Below are 26,422 nucleotides of genomic sequence, written 5' to 3' on the forward strand. Positions count from 1 at the left end.
TATTCTGCTGGCGCTTTTTCTTCATTTTTCGGGCTGAAAGGTCGATGCTCCAGACGGCAGCAAACGGTTTCTCTCGCCTCCCCATCTTCTGTTTGGACGTCTCCCTTGCACGAATCACGTCGAGGGTGCGTCATGATGCACAGTGTCGATCGTTGTGCATATCATAAGGTCGCTTATTGCCGGCCATTGATGCACTGAAAACGTTGCGCTGTGATTATCCAATATAGCCCGTGCAAGTTATTATTTAGCTGCGCTGAAGTATATGCTGGGTCTTGTATAGATTCTGTAGCCGTGGTATTTTTCGTCGCTGAATTCTTCTCGTAGACCATGTCGAAGTCCGATACTCAAATTGTAGAAGTAGTAGATGATGTAGAGCTTTAAATCTTCGGAAACTTCTCCTACACAGGATTCTGCGTGGTCACTGATCGATAATCACTCGATAATCACTTTGCTAACTGGTCGGTAGCGCCACTGTAAGATGTTGCTTTTCTATGCAGCTCTGATATTGAATCGTAGTTAAGTATGACCTGAGGGTGGTTCTTCTGTAGCGGGATCCGAGGATATAGAGGAACAACTCTTGCCATGATGAAACCCTGCACATTCAGAATTCAATTAGAAATATTGAATACATTTGTAATTCTAAGAGCGTTTAAATGGGCAAAGTTTAAGCTGCAGACAATAGTCCATAAGCTTGCAGACTATAGTGAGACTGACTGGCCTATAATTGCCAGGATTTGCTTTATCTTTCTTAAACAAGGGTGTCCCCTGAGCGTCCCAAAAATCATCTGGAATAACTCTCTCTTGTAGTGACTTTTCAAAAATCATAGATAACGGAGCCGAAAGTTCCCGAACCAGTTCCCTCAAAAGGCGAGGATGACGTCCATCTGGTCCCGGTGACTTATTTGGATTAAGGACTTCTAGTCTCCTGGCCACATCTGCTCTGTCGATCACCACATCAGTGCCTCACAAGAAGGTATGCTTGATAAGTCCTCGGTAGTAAACACACTGCTAAAAAATCTATTAAGAACGCTTGCTTTTCCATCATCTGTGACGTCGCTCTGAGACGCTCGTCAGTTTCAACCCACACCCTGCAGCTATATCATCCATACCCGGCAGAACTTTAACATAGTCCACCTCAAACGACACCCCGTTTTCTTCGGGACAAGCAAGCCCCGTTTGGGACGCTCCACGCACACACCCAAGCCTCAGTCTGCTCTGCAGTGAGATAGCGCAAACACCCGTGCTGATCTCACCCGGACCAGCGTGGATTTTCTACTAGCGATAAGTAACCTTTAGTGACATCCCATTTACCTATATGAATTGTGTGCCAACCGCAGAACGATAAATATGTGAACCATTTTGCCCTGAACTGTAAAGCAACGTGTTCATTCTACCTCGGCTAACCCATATATCATTACGAAAGCTCATCGAATCCCATAGTAACCCCGTGACCACTAAGCGATGTGATTATTATAGCAGTCCACTAGCAGTGTATTAGATTCAGAGTATAATTTTGATGATTTCTATAGCTTAAACCAGTGGTTCCCAAAGTGGGCAATATCGCCCCCCTAGGGGCGGTGGAAAGATTTTGGGGGGGAGCGGTAAGGGAGAAGAGGGCGGTAGGGGGTCGATAGTCCGAAGTCAATGTCAGAAGTTCGAACGTTTGTTTGACGATTTGTACACAACCCGTGTAGCACATAACTCCCAACGATGGTTTTTTTCACCCAGATCTGTTTTTTAATTAACCTCTCCTGGGTTTACGTCTCGGACAAATTAACGACCGGACTCGCGGCCGGTCTCACGGCCAATTTCCAAATTCAATGATCAAGGAATATCTTTCAAACTAATGAACTTAACTCGATGAAACTTGGTACACGCATTCATTAGGACATGACGGTAATGTTTAGCTCGTGAAAATTCTTTGAATTATGATTTTATTTGTTTTTGCCATAGTTATATGGCAATACGGGCCGAAACTCACAGTGATCAAGCAATTTCTTCCAAACTACTGAACAGATTCGAACGAAATTTTGAATTTACAGTCCTAACTACAGAACGGTAATGTTTAGCTCGTGAAAATTTTTTCGATTGTGCCTTCGTTCGCGAGTTTTTTTTTCATTTCACCTTCATTCGTGATTTAAACAGCAATACGTGATTAAATTCGCAGTAATCAAGAAATTTCTTCCAAACCACTGAACAGATTTGATCGAAACTTAGTATTTAAATACCTAGCCTCGGCACCGGTGATGTTTAGCTCGTTACAATTTTTTCGTCTTGTTTTCCTTTGCGAGTTTGCGTAAACGGCTCTTGGTTGGCCCGGCCGGTAGAAAAGCCGGTCGTTCCTCCTATATCTGTACAACTCGCAAACGAAAGCAAAATAGAAAAATTGTAACGAGCTAAACATCACCGGGAGGTTAGGTATTTATATACAAAGTTTCATTGAAATCCGTTCAGTAGGTAGTTTAGAAGAAATTTCTTGATCGCCGCGAATTAAAGCGACAAATTACCCGGCGATACGGGCCGAATATAAGGAAATGTGAAATCAAGAATGACGGTGCAATAAAAAAAACTCGCAAACGAAGTTAAAATAAAAAAAAAATTATAAGCTAAAAAAATTACGTTTGGTAGTTAGGAATGTATATTCAAAATTTCGTTCAAATTTGTTCAGTAGTTTGGAAGAAATTCTTTGATCACTGCGAATTTCGGCTTGTATCGCAATATAACTCACGAATGAAGATGAAATTTAAAAAAACTTCACGAGCTAAACATCACCATTAGGTTCTGATGAATACATGTTCCAAGTTTCATTGAGCTGCGTTCATTAATTCGGGAGATATTACTTGATAATTGAATGTGGAGATTGGTCGTGAGACCGGCCACGAGGCCGGGCGTAAATTTGCCCGAGACGTCCTAGGTTTCTAGTGCTGAAACAGTTAAAAAACAGCTGAAAAACCTATGGTTCAACAAATGGGGTTCTATTTGTGAAATGCACATTTGTATTTAACCTTTCTCTTTTAAAATTGCAGAGTACTAAATATAAAGAAAGGGGGCGTATGTTTTTATATGTGCCAGTGGGGGTCGCTAGAAATTCACTAGGGAGCCAAAGGGGGCGCCAGCCTGAAAAAGTTTGGGAACGACTGGCTTAATCTGTTGTAACCATTTGTGACGTCCCTATCTAACGTAAAAATATAGGAAATTTCCCAGGCGTTTACCGCCACAAACCAATATGACGACCATGGCGTCGCTGAACATGGCGGACTCCCCTCATGTTCCCCTCATGAATCGTGAACCTACTCTAAGTATCTAGTATAGACATAACTAGCATTATTTGTCTACATAACTAGCATTATTTGGCTACCTAGATCTATGCGCTTACCTTAACCGATACCTTGCAGAAACCTAGGCGACACAGGGCACGTGGTAAATATCGTCCGACAAGATCGTCCGAATACGTCACTTCGCCTCCCCCTGCCTAAAATTAATGGTAAGTGGACCAAACAGTATTGCTGATCTTAACGATGTATTCCCCTTAGTCACAGGTCCAGCCGACACCTGAAATTGTCTACATATTGTGATTAATACTCTAGTGCTGTAACGCAGCAAGCTTCCATCATTATTCTAACGTAAGCTAGGACATGGCAACGTAGCTAGTACCTTGTAACTCTTAGTGCTCAGACCATGAGAAATTAGAAAGGATCTTCTTGCACATTTCAAAATGTCGACGTTTAACAGCCACCGCTCGTGTATTCGAATAACCCTACCGATGTCGATGACGAGGCTTCACAAATTTCCAGATAAGCTTATTTCAATCGGTCTCCATTGTTGTTAATTATAACTATTATCATGGTCTAGAGACCCGTTCCCAGGTCAGTACCTAATCTTAACCCTTTTGTGCAGTATCTCACGTCACCCCTATGAAATAAAGCGGAGAAAAATCTACCGGACTTTTCATTTTACTCCCATTGAGCCACACGATTGTGTCATCATCAGATGAAACCTTACGACCCTTATCACAAAGGTCAGCAACGCTATCTTTTGTTTTCATCTTAGACTTCGTGTAGGCAAAAAAACATTTCGGGTTCTCCTTAGCATCCGCTGTCACTTTTTTCTCATGGTCCCTTACTGCGTTTCTACATGCCTTTTAAGCCTGATTACAAGCCCTTGTGTAAAGTAAATAGTCATTTCCATCACGTGTTACCATGTATTTAATGTATGCCTGTTTCTTTCTCTTGATTTTTGCTGCTACGCTGTCTTGAATCCAAGGCACTTTTTTCTTTGCATGACCTGTCCCCAACTTGGGTATGCACTGCTCCATAGCCTCCAAGACCCACTCTTCACTGCACTCCATGCATGACATACATTCATGTCCTTAATCCTGTGTTCCAGGTTTTTAATTCCAACCGCCCTCCGAAGCGCCTCATAGTCTCCCCTTGCAAAATTCAAACGCTTAACACTGCTCTTCTTCTGATCTGTGTAACATTTAACCCCAAACAGCAGGGACTGATGATGACTCTTGCCCAGTGGTGCCTGATGTCTGACGTCTCCTACCAGTGCTTCTTCACTAGTAAAAATCAAGGCTAACACATGCGGGGTATGTTCAGCTCTATAGTGGGTTGGTTTCTTAATATGTTGGACTAAAAACGAGTCCCTAACAGCCTCCCTAAACATAGATGCAGGGTGGCCACTATCCCTGGGCGACAAGACTTCCAACCAGTCAATATCTGGATAATTTATCTCTACAAATCAAAACATGGGACCTGCCAACTGCTACTCCAGATAAAAGCTCGTTCATGGCAAAGCTCGTTGTTTGCAATGTCACTGTTAGGTGATCTATAAACTGTTCCAACGAAAAGCTTATCCTTATTTTGAAGTGGTATCTCACACCACGCTTATTCCCTTGCCTTGTCCAAACCTAAATTCGAATTGAAAAGTTGAGCACGAAATGACCTCCAGACCCACACCGCAACTCCCCTGTGACACTGTGCTATTTGAAAATTAGTAAAACAGTCAAAACCTTCAATAGACAGTTCAACTGGCTGAATTTCTGCAACCGGATTCTTGGGTAAAACTTCTGTCACACATATCACATCCAAACTCTCGCTTTTTATTGTGGCTGAAAGTTCACTTCTTATAATTATCAATGAGTCAGCATTTGTGTAAAAACACCTTAAAATAGGAACACTGTTAGTGTTAAAACTGTTGAAATTAAAACTATCTGTAGACACGCTGTGTACATTTTTGCCTCTTTTCAGTTTCTCCTCCTGTCGTCTACTCCCTCCTCTCCCTCCATCGATACAGTTTCCCGAGCGACGTCCTTCTGTTTCTCTACGTGCTTCCTGGTCACATTGACTACCTTCCCGTGTCTGCTGATCCAGTTTTCGTTTCCCCCTGTGGTTTTTGTTTCCTCCCACTTCTTGTTCCTTTCCTCCATTAAGCGCTTCATTTCTGTTCTCTCCAAAGGGGTGCAATCCTTCTTCACAAAAATGCCACCGAACTCTGAGCTGCCATGAAGCTTCCTGGCTTCCCTCAACACCGCTCTAGCTTTGCTACTGTCTTTCACTGTTATGACCAATAGGCGAGGTTCACCCGTCTTCGTTGCCCTCAGCCAGTTGCATGATCTATTTCCAGGTCAACACCCAGCGCTCGGCCACACAGTTCAGAGAGATAGCCCGAATCTGCATTTCACATGTTCTGCCTTACTCTCAGGAATACCGAACCAGACAAGATTTGCCTTCCTGCGATCTCTGTCTGCCAACTCCCTAGAACTCTCATTTGCAACCTTTGCCGCCAGCTCAATTCCATGCTGCGCTGACAGTGATTGCTGCTGCTTGTCAAAATTGCTATGAATCCCAAGCCCTGCCTCTAATGACCCCATTTTCTCAAATTGGGCTTTAACTTGTGCAAGTTCGTCTTTCAAATAGTCGAAGCGCTTTGTGACATTTTCTTCCATTTCTACTCTGAAAGCTGCCAACATCTGGCCACATTTTTCCTCAATATGCTTATATATATTCTTCACCGTACTCATTGCTGGCCTTTCACAATGCTTGCAAAACCAATGCAGCGTTTCTGCCTTCTGCATGAAGGCGTATTGACAACTCTGCGCAGGACACGCATATTTATTTGTCACATCTTTCACAAATAACCACTTGGGCACCTGCATCGGTGAAATCTTTCAAACAGAAATTACACGTGTCAACCTCACTCATAACCGGTTGCGCCTCGCCTCGCCTCGACCTTTCCCGTCCTCTTGAGACTGATGTGAAGGGGACAACTTAGTTTTTTCTGACGCTTTTTTGGACCTTCCCCCATTCATCCCGCTTTAAGGTACTACGTACCTGTGCAGAAAAAAATAACAGTGTTTGAAAGTAATGACTATCTTTATTCCTTCATCTACATATATAATGCTAAGCAAAACGCCTGAGAATAATTGGCTTCAAGTTCTGAATGTCAGACTTGCATAATTTAGCAAGTGAACAAAGTTTTATTTGAATGTTCAAATTTCGGATGCAAAAACCGAAAGTTTCTTCATTCACTGTGAAACCACGAGCAATGTCGAATGCTAGCTCAGCTGTGAGACTTATCTGAACGTTCAACGACGATAACGGCTAAGTTCTAACCAACAGTTAGAATAGAATAGATTGTTGACGCAATGATCCAAGCATGTCTGGTGGACACAACGGACCTCCAAAAAAAACTTAGGACTTAGGAGAGGACTTAGGACTTAGGAGAGTCATCGAGATGTTCAAAAGAGAAAGTTCAGTTCAAAGAATCACCTTAAAAAAGCATGAAATGCATTTATCACACTAGTGTTCATCTCTCGAGTAACTATGAAGTTTACACAAGTACACATTCGTAGATTGTTGGGTGAGGAATGCTGTTCAAGGCTCCAGTAGGGAGCACAGCCGTGCACCACCAATTTTGTGCACCAACAAGCCCTGAATCGAACGCCTTGGATCATTCCGGACATCCATTAATCAGCCTGGAACCACTCGGCTTTGTCTTCCTCCGGCCTCGCATAGAACCTGCCGTGCACCACCAGGCCGCGGATCAAATCTGACTTCCGGGTATCGTCAAATTACGTAATTTTACGTTCACCGCATCTGAGGTTAGGTTTCAGGTAGCATAGTTCTGATCCAAAATTGGTTCGAAATTGGTTCGACCCACGGCCTAGATACGGACGGCTTGAAGTGTTGAAGGCTACGTTCCGGAAGGCAGGAATCATGATGGTCCATTACATCCAGGGCAGTGGTGGTCTTCGACTGGCTACCCCTCCAGTCTAGAGTAGCAAGCGGACTAAGCAGGTCGAGCGGTCGGAAGCACAACCTTCCACAATGACTTCCTGAACATCAACGACGTATCTACATTCTACATCATTGTATCTATCATACAGAGTAAGACAGTTCTGATCTTGTCTGATTCGCAGTTCACATTTTTACCTCACGACTCACGAACAGCACTTCAGTTGATTTCTTCTACTTATGGTGGCTCTTATAGTTGGATTGTCTTTCAAATATGAAAATTAATGCAAATCAAGGGGGTCAATACAATAGAGTGGTGATGTGCTTGCTATATTTGTGGTCACAGCCAGATTCCTGGTAAGAAAATGGCTGACAGAATTGCAAACCTTTACACTCCAATGATTGTTCTGCAAGACCCACTTTGTGCTTTGAGGAGTGGCTACAATTGTTGAAATCCAAATTTTTGTAACTCTGGAGGTCTGGGCATCTAGATGGTCACAAGAACTAGAAGTGCAGGCCTCAGGAAGTCAGGATAGGAAGCCTTCAGGGCTTCAGCCTTCAGGCTGGGCCTGTTAGGCTGGGACTTGGGAGCAGCAGTCACAGTGGATTACGACATAATATAGTCAGATGGGGTAAGACAGGACCGAAATCACTAATAGGCCTGTAGCATCTATACCATGAATAACTAAAAAACCCTAAACCTATCACAAGGTGTGGTTATGCAATGGGCTTCTAAGCTACAACTCAGACGTTTTGCATCTAACACAGTTTTCTGTACAGATCAAAAAAAGTGAGCTGGTTCCATCTTACCCCACTGGGGTAAGATGGGACCAGGCTGGGGCTAGTCTGGAAAAGTCCTATTTTTGTCTGAAATATTGCGGCTCTAATATCATATAATTTCAGTAGGTATGAAATCTCGCGGCTCGAATGTCATAAATTTTTGTTTGATTAAAAAATCGCGGTTTGCACTTCGCAAACATGTCATTTCATAAAATTTTCAACTTCCGCAATGAAGAAATGGAATCACGGCTGGCAAATCCATAAAACCACGGCTCGAAAAATTCAGTCGCGGCTCGCCAAGTAGATATATTCCATACTAGGGCTGGGGTAAGACAGGACCAACAGGTAATTCTTATGTTACAAGGTTTTTAATAAAAGTACAAATCTGATATTCAATATTATCCATCTAGAAACACATTATTTGATTGATCAACCACTTGTTACTGTTTTGTGTTGCGGGAAGTCAACTCTAATATCAGTCACATTGAAGTTTTTGTCATGAGAAAACTTTGTTGAGCATAGTAAAAGTGGGTTGGCTTTGGTTCATTGTAGAGCACTGCTAAATGCTTCATGTATATTCCATTAGTGTCATTGTCTGAAAATTTATCAAATTGGTAATAAAACCAATGGATAATAACTTAAGTATCAGACATCATGTGTTTTCTTGCTCACTTCATTTGTGGTGCACTTCTTCAAACATAGCTCATGCCCTCTCACAGAGTTGTGATCATAATTATTTTTCATGTTTCACAGTGATTTTTCCCCCAGCCAATCTTGCACATACTCGTTCTGCAGCTCACTAATGGGAAGAGACATCCCAATTTTCTATATCTCTTTGATGCAATTTAAGATAGTGCACTAAATTTATCTAATTAAAAAAGCTAACAAGTTATAATGAAATTTGAGCAAAAGATAAAAATTTTGACCAAAATACTCCATGTACTACACAATAATATATTCATTGAAAAACTATTTTTGATAAACTGTAGGGTAATAGAGGACCATTTGTGGGGTAAGACAGGACCATTTGTGGGGTAAGATAGGACCGTTTGTGTGGTAATACAGGATCATTTAGTGGTCCTGTCTTACCCCATGTCCGGTCCTTTTTTACCCCATTTTAGAATATATGTCAAGCAGTGATGGTAGCAGGTAGGAATGCCTAGTATGTCTAAAAAGTTGCCTATTACTTGAGGTTACCTGCCTACAGCCACAAACCTGGCCAAAAAATTTTTTGTCATCAGATAGAGCTTATTTCCCAAACAGGGTTAACTATTTTCTGACCCTTCTTTACATAGGTTTTCTTTAAAAATTAGCCAGAAATTCATTATTTGCAGAAGAGGTTTGAAACAAACACTGAAATGACAGGCAATGATTGCTGTAACATATTCTTTGGTCAAATTGAATTCAGTGCAATTAGAATGCACGCCATGGGCCGGTCCTTTCTTACCCCATGAAGGCTGCGATCCTGTCTTACCCCATTTGACTATACCTAGTCGAGTAAGTCAACATTATGTGGTTTATGGATCTTAACCACTCTGACACTCTCTACAGGCACTACAGCTTACCACAGAATGTGCTGTGACTTGTCTGCAACTTGGCCATGCTATGGTGATTGGTGAAGGCCCAATGGGCTCGTTTCAATTTGTCAGATTCCATAATTCCAGTATGTGCCCTTCATGCAATATGGAGGACAGGACACTATTACTATTAGTGATTTCATCTTGCTGTGTTCACTTTGCAGTTTGCACAAACCAGAGGAGGGAGATTTGATCAAAATTGGAAAATCTTTCACTTAGTTGGAACCTTGCCCATGCATGAGCTTGTGGTGGGGAAATATCCCTCAGAAAATACGCACAGCAGTAATTCAATGGCTTTTTACCTGCTGAGCTCAGTGAGCTGCAGCATGGTGAATGGATATTTAGTACGGTATTACTCTTTTGCTGATTATCCTATTATGTGCCTCCAAGTGTATAAGGAGTGTGTTTCTTCATTGGCAGCTACTGACAAAAGCCATCATCTTGTTTCTCTTCTCTCCATCATCATACTGCAGCCCTGCAGGGTTGCCAATCAGAGTGTACTCGTGTAGTGGCTTTGATTTGTCTTTGCTTGTCTTATGTTGGGGTTTGTTCAAATCTTTTTGACATCAATGACATGGCTTATAGTCTTATACTCCTGTCACATGTGCCTGCTTTTAAGGATTTAAGATTTAATAGAACACTTCCTCTTTGTTTGTGTTTAACATAATAATATTATAGTAGCGGTTTCAGCGTTTATCAGGCCGTAGGCCTGTCACAGATTCTTTACATCACAGAACACTTGCAGCATTTTACGGTCTCGAACTTGCAAATCACTGCTATAATTCTGCTTTGCTTAATCGCCCGGCCTCCTTGCCGATTCTAACCAGAAACTGGTGCACACTGCGCCAGTTTCTGGTTAGAATCGGCCAGTTTCTGGTGGTTAGAATCGGCGCTGCACAGAGCTGGGAACAAACCCATGCCTCTCCGCTCCAATCTTGGTATTCTGAACTTTAACCACTGGACCACCCTGCATGGGGTGGTCCAGTGGTTGAAATTTTTATCCCAACATGATTTTGGTCAGCAGGGATCAACTTATCAGGTATGCATGCCTTCCATATTGCTTGCATGTCTGTGCTGGCAGGGCTTTGTGTGCCTTTTGACAGTGGCAATCACCCAAGAGCCTAGGAGAGTTCATAACTCCATAATAGAATTGATGGTAGCTTATCCCACTTGAACTGATTGTCTAACTTCCTTGCATCTTCCTTGAACCTTGTGGATATATGAAGAGAAGATAGAAAATAAATTATTTTAATGTAATTAACCATTGATAGGAAAGGGTTTAACAAATGACCAGCTTGTGACTTCATTTCCAACCTTGCACAATTAATAATAATTCATCAGCAAAATGTCAATGGACTTTGAAAATTTTGATGTGCAAGACTGCACTATCATAACCAAAGCTGTGAAGTCGAGAAACGCTGAGAACGTGGAGGTAAGTAAAAAATTGTTTTACCATTTTCAGTGTTATCTTTCATTTCTAGGAAAATGTTTTTTAGATAAAATTTTATGGAATGGAAATTTTCTAATTTAAGTACCGTACAGTAGCCTTCTGAGTGGAAAATATCTACTTTTAATACTGCTTAAAAATTATTTTTAAGCAATATAATATGCTTTTATGCAATTTAAACAGCCAAAAGAGTTTTACAAGGAAATTTGAATTTAAACCAAATAAAACTGTGAATATTGATTAAATGATTATTGATTAGGTAGAAATTTTAGAAATAGGAATTTTGGTTTATATATTAAATATAAATCAGTTGTGTCACTAGCTTGATCCATTAATATCAGCAGACTGATCGAAGAAAAGTTTAGTTTCAGATATTCCATTTTAAAATATGCGTACCTGTTCCCATATTACCCATCTCAAATTTTACTGAGAATTCTACCCAGATTGTTCAGTAAGGCCTTTTAGGTTACAATATTAGCATCTTCCAAGCTTTCAAGTATGCCTTTTCAACCTTGAATTGGCACATATGTGCAGTTTTTGGTCAGATCACAATTAACTGATTCTACCATATAGATTAGCATCCCTGTTCTGCGTTGATTGGTAACCAAGGTTTAATTTTAGAAATGAAGGACCACATAGCTACGAAAGATGCCCCACTACCTGCAGTGTCAACATTGTCTCTACTGTGGGCCTGTAGCACACTGTATAGACAAGAACAACAGAGCAGTGGAGGAAGTTCAAAAATTCTAATTGCCACTTATGTGACATGAACTTTGTTTCTGATTAGAGAATAAATTTGGCTTTGATAAACTTTAAAAATTCAAGTATGTACTGTATTTATCAAAATTAGACAAAAGTATCATTCATGTTATGATGAGTGAGTCATGCAGGGAGCGTACATACTGGTCATGGAAAACCTGGAAAATCATGGAATTTGATTTTTCATTTCCAGGCCTGGAAAGTCAGTGGATTTCATTCCAGGTCATGGAAACTCATGGAACAAGAGTCAAAGACGGCAATGCAACTGCAGTTTCTTGCTCCAAAAGTGTATCAGGGAATAGGGCATTGCAAAAGTCTTCACATATCAGCTGCACTTTGCAGTGCACTTCAAGTTCTCACTTTCAAGACACAAGCACGGAACTTCACGCAGGCTGTAGTCGAAGAGCTACTGAACAAGAGCCCCATCATTTACGGCCTTGGTAGGAACCTGAGATGGCTGGTGCCAAAAGTCTTCATCAAGAAGGACTGTGAGGAAGCCAACAAGACACAGTTGAAGAACTGTCTCACTTTCCTTGTTGCCAAGAGATTCCCTAACACAGATGTGGATGGTGTTGTGTGATAAGTGTAACTTAAGAGATGAATCACAACATTGCAGTTAACTGAACGCACACTTTCAAGAATTTTCAACTTCTGATCAACTGAACACTTTTTGGCATGCCATTCTATCAAAGAGCACCTACAAGAATCCCTGGAATGTAATACAGATGCTCATTCTCCTGTCTCATGGTCAAGCCACGGTTGAAAGAGGGTTTTCATTCAACAAGGAAATCATGACACAACATGAAAGAGCAAATGGTGGTCGCCCTGCATGCTGTGGTTGGTCATGTTGCACATGTTGGTGGCCTGAACAAGATGACCATCACCAGGAAGATGCTGCTTGCAGCTGGCAGTGCCAAAACAGCCTACAATGCTTATTTGGCAGAAGAGAAAGAGCTGGATGCGAAGGCCCAGAAAACCCAGAAGATTGAGGAAGGCTTTGTTGGATGAGCAAGAACTGCTAGATGAACTGAAGAAGAATGAAAGGCGTATGGAGGAGGGCATCAAGGTGCTTGAGCAAGCAGCAAATGATTATGCAGATGCAATGGAGAGAAGCAGGGATTTGAAAATTATTGCAAAGTTCAATGCCATGAGGCGATCTTTGGGAAGAAAGCTAGACACTCTTGAACTGAACATTAAAGAAAAAGTTGATGAAAAAGCTGCCAGTTGAATGTTAGGGTAGTGGTGAAGAGTGTTCTGAACTGAAGGCAACAAGAACTGAACTGAAGAGAAGGCAACACAATTCAACAAGCAGTTCATAAACACCAAACCGCACCAAACCGCACACAATAACAGGATAACAGACAGAAGAATTAAATCTCTAAAGGGCAACCCAATAAATATAACAACAGCCATGACCACACTCGCCATANACTTTGCCCACTCTGTCTGTCCAACACGCACGACACCATTCATCTTTTCTCCTGCCCTGAAATGCCCACATCCCTGTCGGTGGGTGACCTTTGGTCGGACCCTGTAAACGCTGCAGGGCTGCTGGCCCGCTGGGGCGACCGACTTGGCTGGCCCCAGAACTGGGTCTAGGCCCCGCCTCGCGCCACGAAGCGAGGCGGGGAGGGTCAACAACAACAACAACAACAACGACAACAGTGTTCTGAACTGTATTGACATTATCATGTACAATCTTGTGTGCATTACTCAATATACCGTATGTTGTGATGATTTGACACTATTGACTTCATAATAATACTACCAGTGTGAGCTTGATTTTCAGATATGTGTCATTTTTGTTCCTCTGTGTCTGCCTGCTCTATGCATTTACACATTTGCTATTTATCAACTGTAGGATAATAGAATATGCACAGTTAGACTTTGTCATGCTAAACCTGTCATACACGAGTCTTGGAAAATTATATTGTTGGTCATGGAGAGTCATGGAATTTTTTTCTTGTAAATACTAATATGCACTCTGGTCATGTCCTTTCATTTGAACATAATTTCCAATTACAAATCAAATATTCATTAGGAAAACTCTGGGATTAAGCAATTTTTGCAAAACCTTAATAATACTGTAAACTACTGTCAAACAGGGTAATAAGGGACGGTTTTGAACATTTTTCATAAATAACTTCTTACCATGAAGCATCTCATAAACAAGTTTGGCTCATTCTAAAAGACTTTGCAAGTGCTATCATATGGCATCTTGAAAAATTCCATATGCTACGGTATTTGCAATGTGTTAGATGAAAAATAAAAGCATCCTGAATTACCCCTGGGAATGGGTTAATAAGGGACACTAAAAAATAAAACTCGATTTTAAAATGTTTGAAGCATGCAAAGTGTACCCATCCATTACTAATAGTACTCTGAAGTCCTCCTCTTCCTTTGAAGATGAGATAGATGTAGAATAAATGACATTTTATGTGAATTTTTATTATTTTTTCTTTTATTGATATAATATTACCATGTACATACATTTCCATATTATTGATGTGATATTACTATATCCATGGACATGCCTTTGAACATTGACAATGACCTTATCCACTGCAAGCTTCATATCAGCAGCCATATAGCATTTCTGCTGTATCTGTAAGCTTACAGGACGGCTTATAATTTCTCACAATTTTAATTGGGTCAAGTGAATTCACTATAATAAAGAAAGAACATAAAATACATACATGAAACAGAAAGGAATATTTTAGTGACAATCAACATATGTTTTGGAAAAATAAATCATAATTTAGATTAATTAATTTTCATTCTATGTTGCCTGGTGCACAATTCTATCTATGACATTCTATGCACAATTTTGTGATGGCAGATGCAGTAATTTTTCGTTAAGTGAAAATTTTTTTCACTGAGCGAGATAAATGTAATCAAAATTATTTGTTGTTATTTGATTTTTCATTAACTGAAGCCTTTGCTAACCAAGGTTCTATTGTAAATGTAATTTTAGGGGTGTCCCTTATTACCCCAGGAGGGTGTCCCTTATTACCCCGTTTTGCGGAAATGGCCACCATTTCTTCTTGGAATGAGGTATGCAAAATCTGTCAATCACGTTTTTAAGCCAACCCCAGTGAGCAACTTTTATGTAAGTAAAATTTTTCAATACGACAAATATTTTCTCTGCTACAGACCTTAGCAGAGGTACTTTTCTAAAATCTCACTTTTCACACTTTTCTTTAGGGATTTTTTAGAGGTAATAAATGTATGATTTCTAAACTTGCTTTATGCTGCATAGAAAGTAAAAATGTTGAACTTTATGCCACTATTTTTAGTTTTGCAATATTTTGATGTGTTAAGCTGCTACAACATTTCTACAAAATGTTGGAGGACTGTCCCTTATTACCCCGCCCATCCCTTATTACCCCGTTTGACAGTATACCTCAATCTAAAACAAAATGGCAGCCATTTACACAAGACAAGAAATAACAGGACTCCTCAGGGGTAATATGGAACACTCCTAAAAACACATATACAGCAGAACCTTGGGTAACGAATGCTCCGGTGAACACAAAATTTTTAATTACAAAGAAGTTGGATTGAAGTTCCCTTTCTCAGCAAAAAATTGCACTTAACATAAAATTAATGCATTAGAAGTCATCAAAAAATTGGGCATAGAATGTCTTAGTGTTGCCGGGGTACTGTCTCCCGCTGCGGGCAAGGCAAACGCGTCACCTACTTTTTGAGGTTTCTTTGGCAACAACTTGGTAAGAATTGAAGAATGTAAGAGTTACTCTAATTAAAGTAATTATTTAGAATGGGATTGTACATTACAAATCTTTTATTACAAAACTAGGGCAAAAGACCCTGAAGTAAAATAGTTCAGGCTCACAATAAGGATTAAAGCAAGGGCATGAGTACCCACCACTTGCAAAGACCTGTGTAAAGACTGTGTGTAATGAGGTAGGTACCTTGAGAAAGAGGGGAGTGGCATATGTGGAGTAAAAATGATTTCAGAAGAATTCAGTTAAAATATGGATTAAGGAGCATTGGCAGGCAGCAAACAGCCCACTCAAGCCTATTACTGTAAGAAAGTTGAGAAGATAAAATAGTTGCCAAGCAAGTGGTCAGATGCCGCTTAAGGTATAAAGTGCACCGCTGTAGCGGTTTGATCAAATGGGGTTCCACAAAACCTATGGGGATATGAGCCCCCTCTCCCCGAGAGACTATCACACTCAAGATGATTAGACTTAATTTGGGACAATGAAAAACAGGTGAATACAAACACCCATATACTTAAGACTAATAACCTAAACAATGACAGTAGTTAGAGGATCATCCTCAGGCAGCAAAGCATATTCTTCATAAGATAATCTAAGCCACCCTAGGGGAGAAAGCCCTAGTAACAAATTTATGGTACATGAATTACAGATTACTATTACAACAATGTGAAGCGGGGACACCACCTGAAAATTTGAAAAGCACATCCTAGCTTACAACACACACGGATCAATAACCATAGTCAGGTAAGCCACATAGCATAGGTTTGGTAGACACAGGCAAAGGGAAAAATCTGGTTAAACATAACAGCGAGTATTGGTTTGAACTCCGGAGAATAGAGCGGTACACCTGCAGGATACTTTACCAGGTCCCAGGATCATTCCTGGAGCATAGCCAGAAGACAAGTTAGTTAGATCACTTCTGGCCTAATTTGCAGTCATACACAGGCACACACCTCTGAGTACTCACTGATCTAGTAGCAGGGATACCGAGATGTTACTGACAGCAAGAGGTTCCAGGAGGTGCACCGCCCAGAGAACCAGAAACCTTGAGTACTGGGAAATAGCAGGATACTCAATATACCTCGTAGTGAACAAGAACAAAGATTCTGGGAATGGCACAGGGTACAAGAATTAAGGTACCTAAACATTTACAAACGCTTGGCTTCTATCCTACCTGGGCATAGGATCTTTCAGTCTACAATGCTTGAGTCATAATGGTGGAAGACTACTTGGCTAGCAAGTATTTGAACATAGTTTTGGTTTGAATGCAAGCAAACAAAATAACACTTATACTACTCCTAGTCAGAAACCATCCAGGTATGGTTTAATCTAGAATGTCATGAATGGCAAGGTTCAATGAGGCGTGAATAAACAGCTGGCACAACCTGGAACAGCCTAGCAACTAATACCACCTAACATTAATGTAACTAAACTATTCTAATCACATGGACATTATCTAGTCAAGTAAGGCTCTGGACTAGTGAAGTCATGTTATTTCAGGTACAAAATTAGGTCACGGTTCTAATCAATGCAGTTAACAAGAGGCATAGGCTCCTAATACTATGCAATTATCTACCCTAACTAGAAGACCATGAAAAGAGCCTAGAAATGGCTAATGAGTTGGTCTGGTAAGATGGTTCAGTTCTGTAGTCAATTTGGGTAACATCCAATTTGGTACAATATATGAGCATGAGCACTGCACACTGTTCAAGGAGTTCAGATTTGTGAAGTGACAGTACTCAGGAGAGGAAGTCAAGAGCCAGCAGTTGGGGACTCCAGGTCTCCACAACAGCTTGACAGCTGGGTCCCACACCGACTGCTCCTATTGAATTAACAGGTACAAAACTTGAGTCTATTGCCTTTTATGGTAAATAAAGAGGACTCATACTTCAAGTGAATAAAGTTAAGATTGAGATTAAATTTAGCAAGCAGGTATAAAGCTCCAGCAAGAAGCAGGTCACGTACTTGGTACAGTATAGCAAGAGGGAACGCAAAGCCATAACACAAGACTTGATGCTGTGATGCAAATGTCACAATGTAAACACTCAAAAGCAGGGTTGGCAATGATTAAATCAAAATGATTAAATTATGTAATTAAATCACTTGATTTTTTGATAAAAAATCATGTTATTTTTTTTTTTTATTTTTAATTTTTTTTTTCATATATATGAATATATTGTGTGGCAGTCTTTAATTTATATTGAGGTATTGTTGTTCGTGTTTTAGTATAAATGTACTACGAATGACAAATTGGTATATAAACTTGTTGCCTTTAGTGTGTATTAGGTTTCAATAAATTGAATGTTTTTGGTACAGAGGCATCAAGTGTGCAATACATTGTATGTAGCTAGCAGCTTAGCTAATTCTTATAAGGCTATAAGTAGTCTTTAGCTATTTGACTCTTTGTTATATATTGATTACAATATACAATTTAAATGTGTTAGCTAGCTTATACAGGGTGGGGCAGAACAGATTGAACAGTTTTGAGGTGAAATAAAAGAGTAATGGAGGTACATAAAGAAGAAAGTTTATTTTCCTCAAGATTAGCATAACATACAATTTAAAATACTTATGTTTTGAAAACAACATCAGGAAGATGGGGTTTGTTAGCTGCATCACACTGTTGGAGTTGTTCTTGGAAGTTTTCTACAGCATGTTCACACATATAGTGAGGTATGACCATAACCTCTGCTGCAATAATCCGTTCCCTTAGCTGTGGTAGGGTGTGAGGGCGACTTCTGAACACCCTTTCTTCTAGATGTCCCCAAAGAAAGAAATCGCAAATGCTCAAATTAGGTGACTTTGCAGGCCACTGTAAATCACCCCCTCAGAGTCTGGGAACATGCATTTCAAAACATTGAGTGATATTCGGGATGCGTGAGCTGTAGCCCCATCTTGCTGGAACCACACGTCTCCCAATGCTTCATTTTCAAGAATGTTTTTCATCATGGGCTGCAAAAATTTTTGCAACATTGCAGCATAGCGATCGGAATTCACTGTTACGGTTACTCCATCCTCTGAGAACGACTCCAACAGTGTGTTGCAGCTAACTGCCCCATCTTCCAGATATTGTTTTCAAAACTTAAGTATTCTAAATGGTATGTTATGCTAACCTCTAGGAAAATGAACTTTCTTCTATATGTACCTGCATTACTCTTTTATTTTTCCTCAAAACTGCTCAATCGGTTCTGCCCCACCCTGTATATTGAGAGGTTGAGATTGTTTGACCTTTTAGGCAATTAGAAAGATTTTCCACCCTAATATGAGTATGCTAATTAAAATATTTAATTTCAATCTTTAAATAAGTGAATTTAATACCAGAAACAAAACAATTACGATTATAAGACTATAAATAAAATAATTAAATGCAGTGAATGGATATAAAATATTCGAATTGTGCACATGTTTATTTCAAACAGTGTTAGATTTTCTCATAACTTAAGTCTTGGTTCAAGTCGTTTGAGGTTTGTTTGGTTATCGTTCAGTTTATGTTTAGTATTGTTTTTTTGGTCTGAATTAAATGGGAACCATGCAGTCAGTCACTCAAGGGGGGGGTCCCCGAGTAGCCCCAACGTGCTGAAATGGCTGCCATTTTTTTAATGAGATAGGCAAATTCCATCAATTACATTTTCAAGCCAACACCTGGGTGCAACTTTTATGCAAGTAAAATTTTTTAATACGGCAAATATTTTTTTTTGCTCCAGACCTTACCAGAGGTACTTTTCCAAAATCGCACTTTTCACAATTTTTTTCAGCGATTTTTTAGAGATAGTAAATGTTTGATTTCTTGGCTAACTTTATACATAATTGATAGTGAAAATATTGAAGTTTATGCCACTATTTTTAGTTTAGCAATATTTTGATTAGTTTAGCTGCTACAACATTTCTATGAAATGTGGGGGCGCGCGTCCCGATTTACCCCGCCCGTCCCTTTTTTTCCCCGTTTGATGGTATCAATAAAGGAAATATAAAAAAATAAAAAATCACAAAAAATGTTATTTATTCTACATCTACATCATCTACAAAGGAAGAGGAAGACTTCAGAATAGTGTTAGTAATAGACATGTACACTTTGCATACTTCAAACGTTTTAAAATCAAGTTTTATTTCAAGTGTTCCTAACTACCCCTATTCCCAGGGGTAATTAGGGAGGCTTTTATTTTGTGTCTGTCACCTTAATAATAGCATATTAAATTTTTCACAGATGCCATATGATAGCCCCCGCAAAAGCCTTTGAAATTAGAATAAACTTGTTAATGAAATGTTTCATGGTAAGAAGTTATTAACAAAAAATGTTCAAAACTGACAAGTTGAAATAAATAGTTTTATACATATTTATTTTTACTTTGTTATCATCATTAGAAAAATTTATCTGTGAGTACATTGAGGAATTTATTTGTCCTTTGCACAGCCTTAACAGAAGCAGGTTGAAGTAAAGTAATTAGGCATGTCTGTTCAACTTATCATAGCATGTTAACCAGGACCAAGTGACTAACCTTTGCTCTGGTTAGCCAGTGTAGCAGATACCTACAGGGTTAATTGATTCAATACATATTTTTACCATTGATTTGTAGTCTCTGACAGAGATATTTCACTGTTTTAAATAGTGTTGCATCATGTTAATGATGCAACACTAACTTACTGTTTGATGGAGGGACAATTATTTAATGAAAAGTTATGGCAAATGTGATAGTAGAGGTCGATACTTTCCAGCATCAAATTTTTAATAATCAACATGAGTTAAAAGGACTTTAAAGCTAGGTAAAAATGAAATAATATGTGAAAAAGTATAAATAACTATTTTATCCATTTTGCATGGGTTTTAAAATAATGTCATGGGCTTTTCAATAAATACCAAGTGGCTTGAGCAATTTAAAAAAAACATGAGTTTATTGCAATCCTGTTAGCAAGGATAAGGCATGAAGGAATTAAAATTAATGAAAAATTTTTTCTTCTAAGCTGAGTTATCTTGCTCTTAACATTATTGGTTTTTAACTTCTTCTTGGAAGAGACAATTTTTTGCAATTTTGAATTATTGATTAGTTCCATGCATGTAGCAGCCATTTATAATAGTAGAGTATCAAAGTTATGCAAATGTTTAAGTTCTAAGTCCAATTCTTCAAAAGTTATTGATATATATGCCTGTATAACTAATATCTAAAATCTCTCCCTATTGGCATTGGTCATCCATTCTTGTTTCTGTCATGAAGTTTATGCAGGAAGCCTCAATATCCAGTTTATCTTGATTGTTGTGACTAAACTTGTTTTTTTGCTGCTAGGAAGTGCCTGGGCATTATCAATATTCAGTGTGGTATGGTTTGAATAACCTGTTCTTCCATAACTCATAGACTTTGGGGCTACTGGGCTTCACGAAGCTTAGAGGTGAATTGACAACCTTTTATGAGGTATATTTGACCAATATTTTCATTTTTGTTATGAAAAATGTTTGTGTTTTCCCTCTTCCATTCCTTCCTGAATATGACTTCTTCAGATTATATACAGTGATAGTTTAGTCATTACGTTACAAGATGGCTACAGTCTTGCATACTGTGCAAGTTTACCAGGAACTGCTACATGTTTTGAGACCATGTTAAACATAAAAATGCATTGAGCTTTGTAAAATTGGATAAACAATGCATAGATTGAATGAAAAACCAGCTACCTATTATGGCAACATGCATAATTTTTGTTGCAGAAAGTCATAGCCTCCCTGTTGAGTCATGGGCATGACATCACTCGCAGCCTCTGCACACCCGATGAACAGGGCTACTCTGCTCTTCATTATGCTGTTTTGTACAAGGATCTTGCAATGGTGAAGAAACTTCTCATGCATGCAGGTAATTGAGTTATAATTTATCTATTTATTATTATTTGTGTAAAAATTGAACTGAAAATAGTAGAGGGAGAACCTTAGGTAGGTATCACAAGATTCTGAAGCCTAAGTTGAAAATGGAAGTTTGATCCAGACTGTACAAAACACTGGCTCTGGTGGCATACCTAGTACTTGAGTACTACTGTAGCTTGTGGGATTCATTGATGATGTCTTGGGGTTCTTTTATTTCTTCATGAAGTGAAGACTTTTTATTTTTTCCCATTATAGGATGACCAATGCTTTGGTTGAAATTTCTGATTTCAATAAGAAAATATAGCTAATTGTATAGCTGCTTACCTATATGCTCTGTAGTTGATGGTTAAGATGTTACTCTTTCTTTGAAATTGCTTATGCTGCCTATAACTACTTTAGATCAAATGAAAAAATTCTGCTTCACTTATGAATTCTTTTCCTGTAATATTAAAGCTGCTAGTATCGCATATTGTATTTTTTCGTTGTATATTAAAGTAAAATGTTCAGTGATACTCTTTTGGAAAATAATTTCTAAGTTAATTATTTTTTCTTGAAATTATATTTCAAGTCCAATGTACCAGTACTAAAAATTGAACATGTCAATTTAAATTTATCCTTCTAATGGGGACTTGCATTATCATTTACTTTTTTTTTTGCTATTTTGCAGCTGTTCTTCAGATATTCTACTTCTGTTCTAAACATTCTGGACAATATTCTGCAGCATATTTAGCTCCTTGTAATGCCAATGGGTTTTTTCATTCTAATAACTTTGTTCCTGACCATGCCACCACTGAGCTCTTAGTAGTGGCTTAGTGCTTTTTCAACCGAGTGCAAGTTACAGATGAGGAGATTGAGTTGTTTGCCGAATGGAGTTCATTGCACTTCTTTTCAGTGTCATTGGGTTGGAGATTTAGGTTCGTGTGGGTTATCAAACAATCCATTAAATATTGACAGGAAAAACTACCCCTTGTACAGGTGGAATTAGTTCTGTTCCTGGACCATTCCTTTTTAGTTAAGCAATTTTTATAAATTCTAATGCTTCTATTCACTGCCCATTGTATTCTGATGTTTATATTGATAAATAATTTGTTTTCTTTTATTGTTAGTCATTATTGTTTAATGTTCATTGCAGATAAAAGGTGCATAAACATGGAGAGTCGTGATCGATCCACTGCTCTGCTGCTTCTCTGTAGAAACTGCTCAGCCTCAGAACTGGAGGTGACTAGGATGGGTCTTGAAATGTTTCCTATGCTTTTAATGCAGCCTGCCTACAACTAAACGTGAAACAGACCAAACTCTGAAGATGATTTTCATGTGCATGAACGTGATTGTATGAATTAAAAATTTGCTGAATTTTAATAAGTTTGTTTTGGTACTGCCTGAATAAAAATGTTCACACTTGTAGGGTACTATTCAGGTCACTACAGCATCTCTATGATGTCCAAAAATTTATGTAAAACTGCTTATTTTTCTTTTATTCCTAATTTGGCTCTCAAGTTGCTGAATTCTATTCTTCTGTATAAGAACAGTTGTTTCTTATCGTTCTGTCTTGATTCTCCTTCTTAAATTCACTCCACTAAATTTTTATTTGTTCAGGAAGAAATATTGGCAAGCCTTCTAGATGCTGGGGCAAATCCCAACCTGCCTAAAAATGATTTGCCGTTATTTTGTGGTATGTCACCTTAATAATTGCTCCAGTTTTAGTTAGGAATGCATTAAGGAAATTTTATCAGTATATTCAATATATTATATACAATCTATATACGAAATTGTTTATGATTTTAGCGCGGTGAGAACAGTGCTAAAATCTGCCTAATGGTCAGATAAATGAAAACAAAATTAGGTAGATGAATCTCATCTTGCAGATGCGACTTATTTCTATATCCTGAACAGTGCTTAAAACTTTGTGGAAAATCATTCAATTATACTTGTCTTGGCTTATGCTTTTTTAGGACAAATAAGAATTAGAGCACAACTTGGAGCTCGACTGTGAAAACAGCACACTATTAGATGCCAATTTTGCAGCCTTGGAGAGAAGCTGGTGGCGAGGAGCTGAGCTAATACTGGACGCAGGCGCGGACGCCAGAGCCACAGATTCTGCTGATCTTTCAGCCACATTCTTTGCTCTGGTGAGTGCAGCTTTTGATTCAGTGAAATAAACTGTCCACAATTATTAAAAAATTTTCGTGTTCCCATATATAAGTGTGAATAATATTTCATTCTGTGTTGTAGATTTTGTACTATGAGGTTGCTATTACTTCCCCATTTGCGTTTGATCTTTCACAGAACTAAACGATCATTATTCCTATATCAAATTTATTAATTGTCTATTTTTTTGTTGTTGGGATTTTCTTAAAATCGTTTTGTCTAAGACTTGTATGTGATTTTTATTCAGATGCTAAGGAAACAATGCCAACTTTGTCATGAGCTTAGTTGAGCTTAAGCATTTTATTTGGAATATTTTTGTATTTTCAGGATAATTTCGAAATACTGATGAAACTTCTGAGTAGAGGAGCCGGCTGCTCTCATATCAATGATTGGATAACTGGTGAAAGTCTAACAGATGCCCAGTTGAAGACCATATTGCCATACATATTGTCTGACCCTGAGATTAATGAGTGAGTAGTATAGCTGCGAAAGATCTAACAAATGCAGCTTATGTGAATATATTAAATTACTCACTACCTTAAGTTTTTAGGTTGGCAAGAAAAAAGTCTATATTTTGAATGAAATAAATTTTTCATTAATTAAATGCGATTTTGGATATGATTCACCATAACTGGTTCTATTTCTGGTACCTAGGTCGCTTGTTATGGTTGATGCTGCCTCGGTATCGTACCACGAGAGCGCCATGTACATTCTGGAGCATTGCGTGTTTGACACGACTCATGAATTTGAGTTCATTATTGACGGTATCTTTCAACTTGACAATGGAATCAACTGGGCAGACAAGAACAAGTAAGAGATGTTAATCCTGCATCTACTTAATGCAAAGTTTCCTTGTTGGCATTTTCTGTATTTGCATAGAGGCAATTAATTCTGTTGAGGAATTCTGAATTTAGAATTAATTCATAATAACTTCTTTCTTTTAAGGCGCGGCATTTATTTGATAGGTAAAACGACATAATGAAAGACTCCAGTCTTGCTTGAAATTTCTACAAATGCTGATATTTGAATGAAAATTCTAAAATTGTCATCAGGTACCTGATGGAAGTTGATTTCTGGCATAATATTCTTGAAGCATTACTCATTCAGTGGTTGTGGTCTGAAAAGGATTTTAGTTCTAATCCGCTTCGTCATTGATTTGATTTATGTGTCCAAACAAAAATATTTTTTCTCTTCAGGTATATAACTGCCATAACGAAGAATATCTTCATGAGTGAAGTGGGCAAGGACGACCTGCTGACATTACTTTTCGTGAATTGCACGTGGTCAGTTCCTGTAAAAGTTACTTAATTATTCAATACTAAAATTTATGATAAAATTCATCACAGCCAAATATCATTCTTACCCTTATTGTCGATTTTAACTGAAATAATTTTGAAGCTAGTTAGTACTTGTCTTTTACTTCGTCCTAGATTGCTGAAGCAGGTGCAAGCTGGAAGGATAGTTTAATTTATCTTGCCCTTAGGTGCTGCCTAAGCAGAAAAGCGTGTTGCTGTTCGTGCAACGTCAGTTTCGAACAAATCTGGATCAATCTAGAACATATTCTTGGACTAGCCGAGCACAATGGTCTACCCATAGAAAAGTGGAGCCCAAGCAAGGAACGGTTTGAAACTGTTTTCATTACAACACTGCCGCCTATAAAAAAATCGTAAGTGTTATTGGTAAGAAAGAAGATTCATTTGCTGACATTAGCATAGATAGATTTATCTACTATTATTTATTAATTGAATCTCTTGCTATCAGTTATATATTGCTAGAATTAGCACTTGAAAAGTTACTCAATAGATCTACTCGTAGGTTTGAAGAAGTAACTCAAAAAATAGGTAAATTAATTAGAAACAAGATCCAGGTTTAACAGAAGATTCAAATAAGCACAAATTGGTATTAAATTTGATGAATGTCAATATTTTATCTAGACGTTTCAACTCTGACTGCGACTCCCAAACTAAACTGTTTAGCTGGGATGCCACTCATTCAAACTTGAATAATTTTAGTTAAAGACATGACAGCGAGACGGTAGATGGTGCGCCGTTCTTGTCTCGGTGAGTGTACTACGTTCTTGTCTCGGTGAGTGTACTACGTTCTTGTCTCGGTGAGTGTACTCCGTTCTTGTCTCGGTGAGTGTACTGCGTTCTTGTCTCGGTGAGTGTACTCCGTTCTTGTCTCGGTGAGTGTACTGCGTTCTTGTCTCGGTGAGTGTACTGCGTTCTTGTCTCGGTGAGTGTACTCCGTTCTTGTCTCGGTGAGTGTACGAGATTAAAAAAAATCGTGAGCTTCTATTGGTACACGGCTTCTGGAACGGTTACTGATATCTTTCTAGACTTCGTGCGCTGTAAGTGGTCCACAACATTTATTATAAGACTGCAATTGAAATATGCATTACGTAATATTGACGCTGAAATAACATAGTTTTCTGAGCAAATGGAATGGGAATGTTACTGTGAATGATACTCAAGCTACAAATAATTCTTGTATATAAAGCTGATGAATAATAATAAATCATATCAAATGTCATACAATACTGCACCAAGACGGCGCATAAAGTGGTACCGACAACTGTTCAAGCTGTTGGCAAGAACTGCTGTTGTAAATGCAGGGAGCTATACGATCAGTTCTATTGTCAACAAAGTCAATCTATCTATGGATATATTGGAATATATCTATTTATAGAATAGAATAGAAGTGTTGGCGCTGAAGAAATAGGCCCATGGCCTGTTGCCGATTCTTGAACTTTTCGTGACTTGATTCCCAAGGGATCCGGCCTTTGGAACCCGATCTTTCCATAGCTGACGATTGATTGAGATAGCTGCTGGACTTATTGCCTGGTCCGTAATTTGCTAGGCATTTTAAGACTGAACATATGCTCC

General features: G+C 38.8%; 1 protein-coding gene across 2 annotated transcripts in view; it reads left to right on the forward strand.

Annotated features, from left to right (window-relative positions):
• Positions 1–10,677: 10,677 nt before the first annotated feature.
• LOC108664933 overlaps positions 10,678–26,422 on the forward strand; it is a 20,903-nt gene continuing 5,158 nt past the window's right edge. Inside the window, exons 1-9 of one of the 2 annotated variants that reach the window (XM_018151632.2) lie at positions 10,678–11,027; positions 21,240–21,381; positions 22,522–22,607; positions 22,986–23,061; positions 23,415–23,518; positions 23,865–24,007; positions 24,192–24,347; positions 24,734–24,820; positions 25,021–25,203. In XM_018151632.2, the coding sequence (XP_018007121.1) occupies positions 10,941–11,027; positions 21,240–21,381; positions 22,522–22,607; positions 22,986–23,061; positions 23,415–23,518; positions 23,865–24,007; positions 24,192–24,347; positions 24,734–24,820; positions 25,021–25,203 (1,064 nt within the window). In that variant the 5' untranslated portion in view covers positions 10,678–10,940. Of the gene's footprint in view, positions 11,028–20,722; positions 20,927–21,239; positions 21,382–22,521; positions 22,608–22,985; positions 23,062–23,414; positions 23,519–23,864; positions 24,008–24,191; positions 24,348–24,733; positions 24,821–25,020; positions 25,204–26,422 lie in introns of those variants that run through there. The other variant, XM_047880117.1, reaches the window with a different exon arrangement.

The sequence above is a fragment of the Hyalella azteca genome, unplaced genomic scaffold (assembly GCF_000764305.2).
Source record: "Hyalella azteca isolate HAZT.00-mixed unplaced genomic scaffold, Hazt_2.0.2 contig4664, whole genome shotgun sequence".
Lineage (NCBI taxonomy): Eukaryota > Metazoa > Arthropoda > Malacostraca > Amphipoda > Hyalellidae > Hyalella > Hyalella azteca.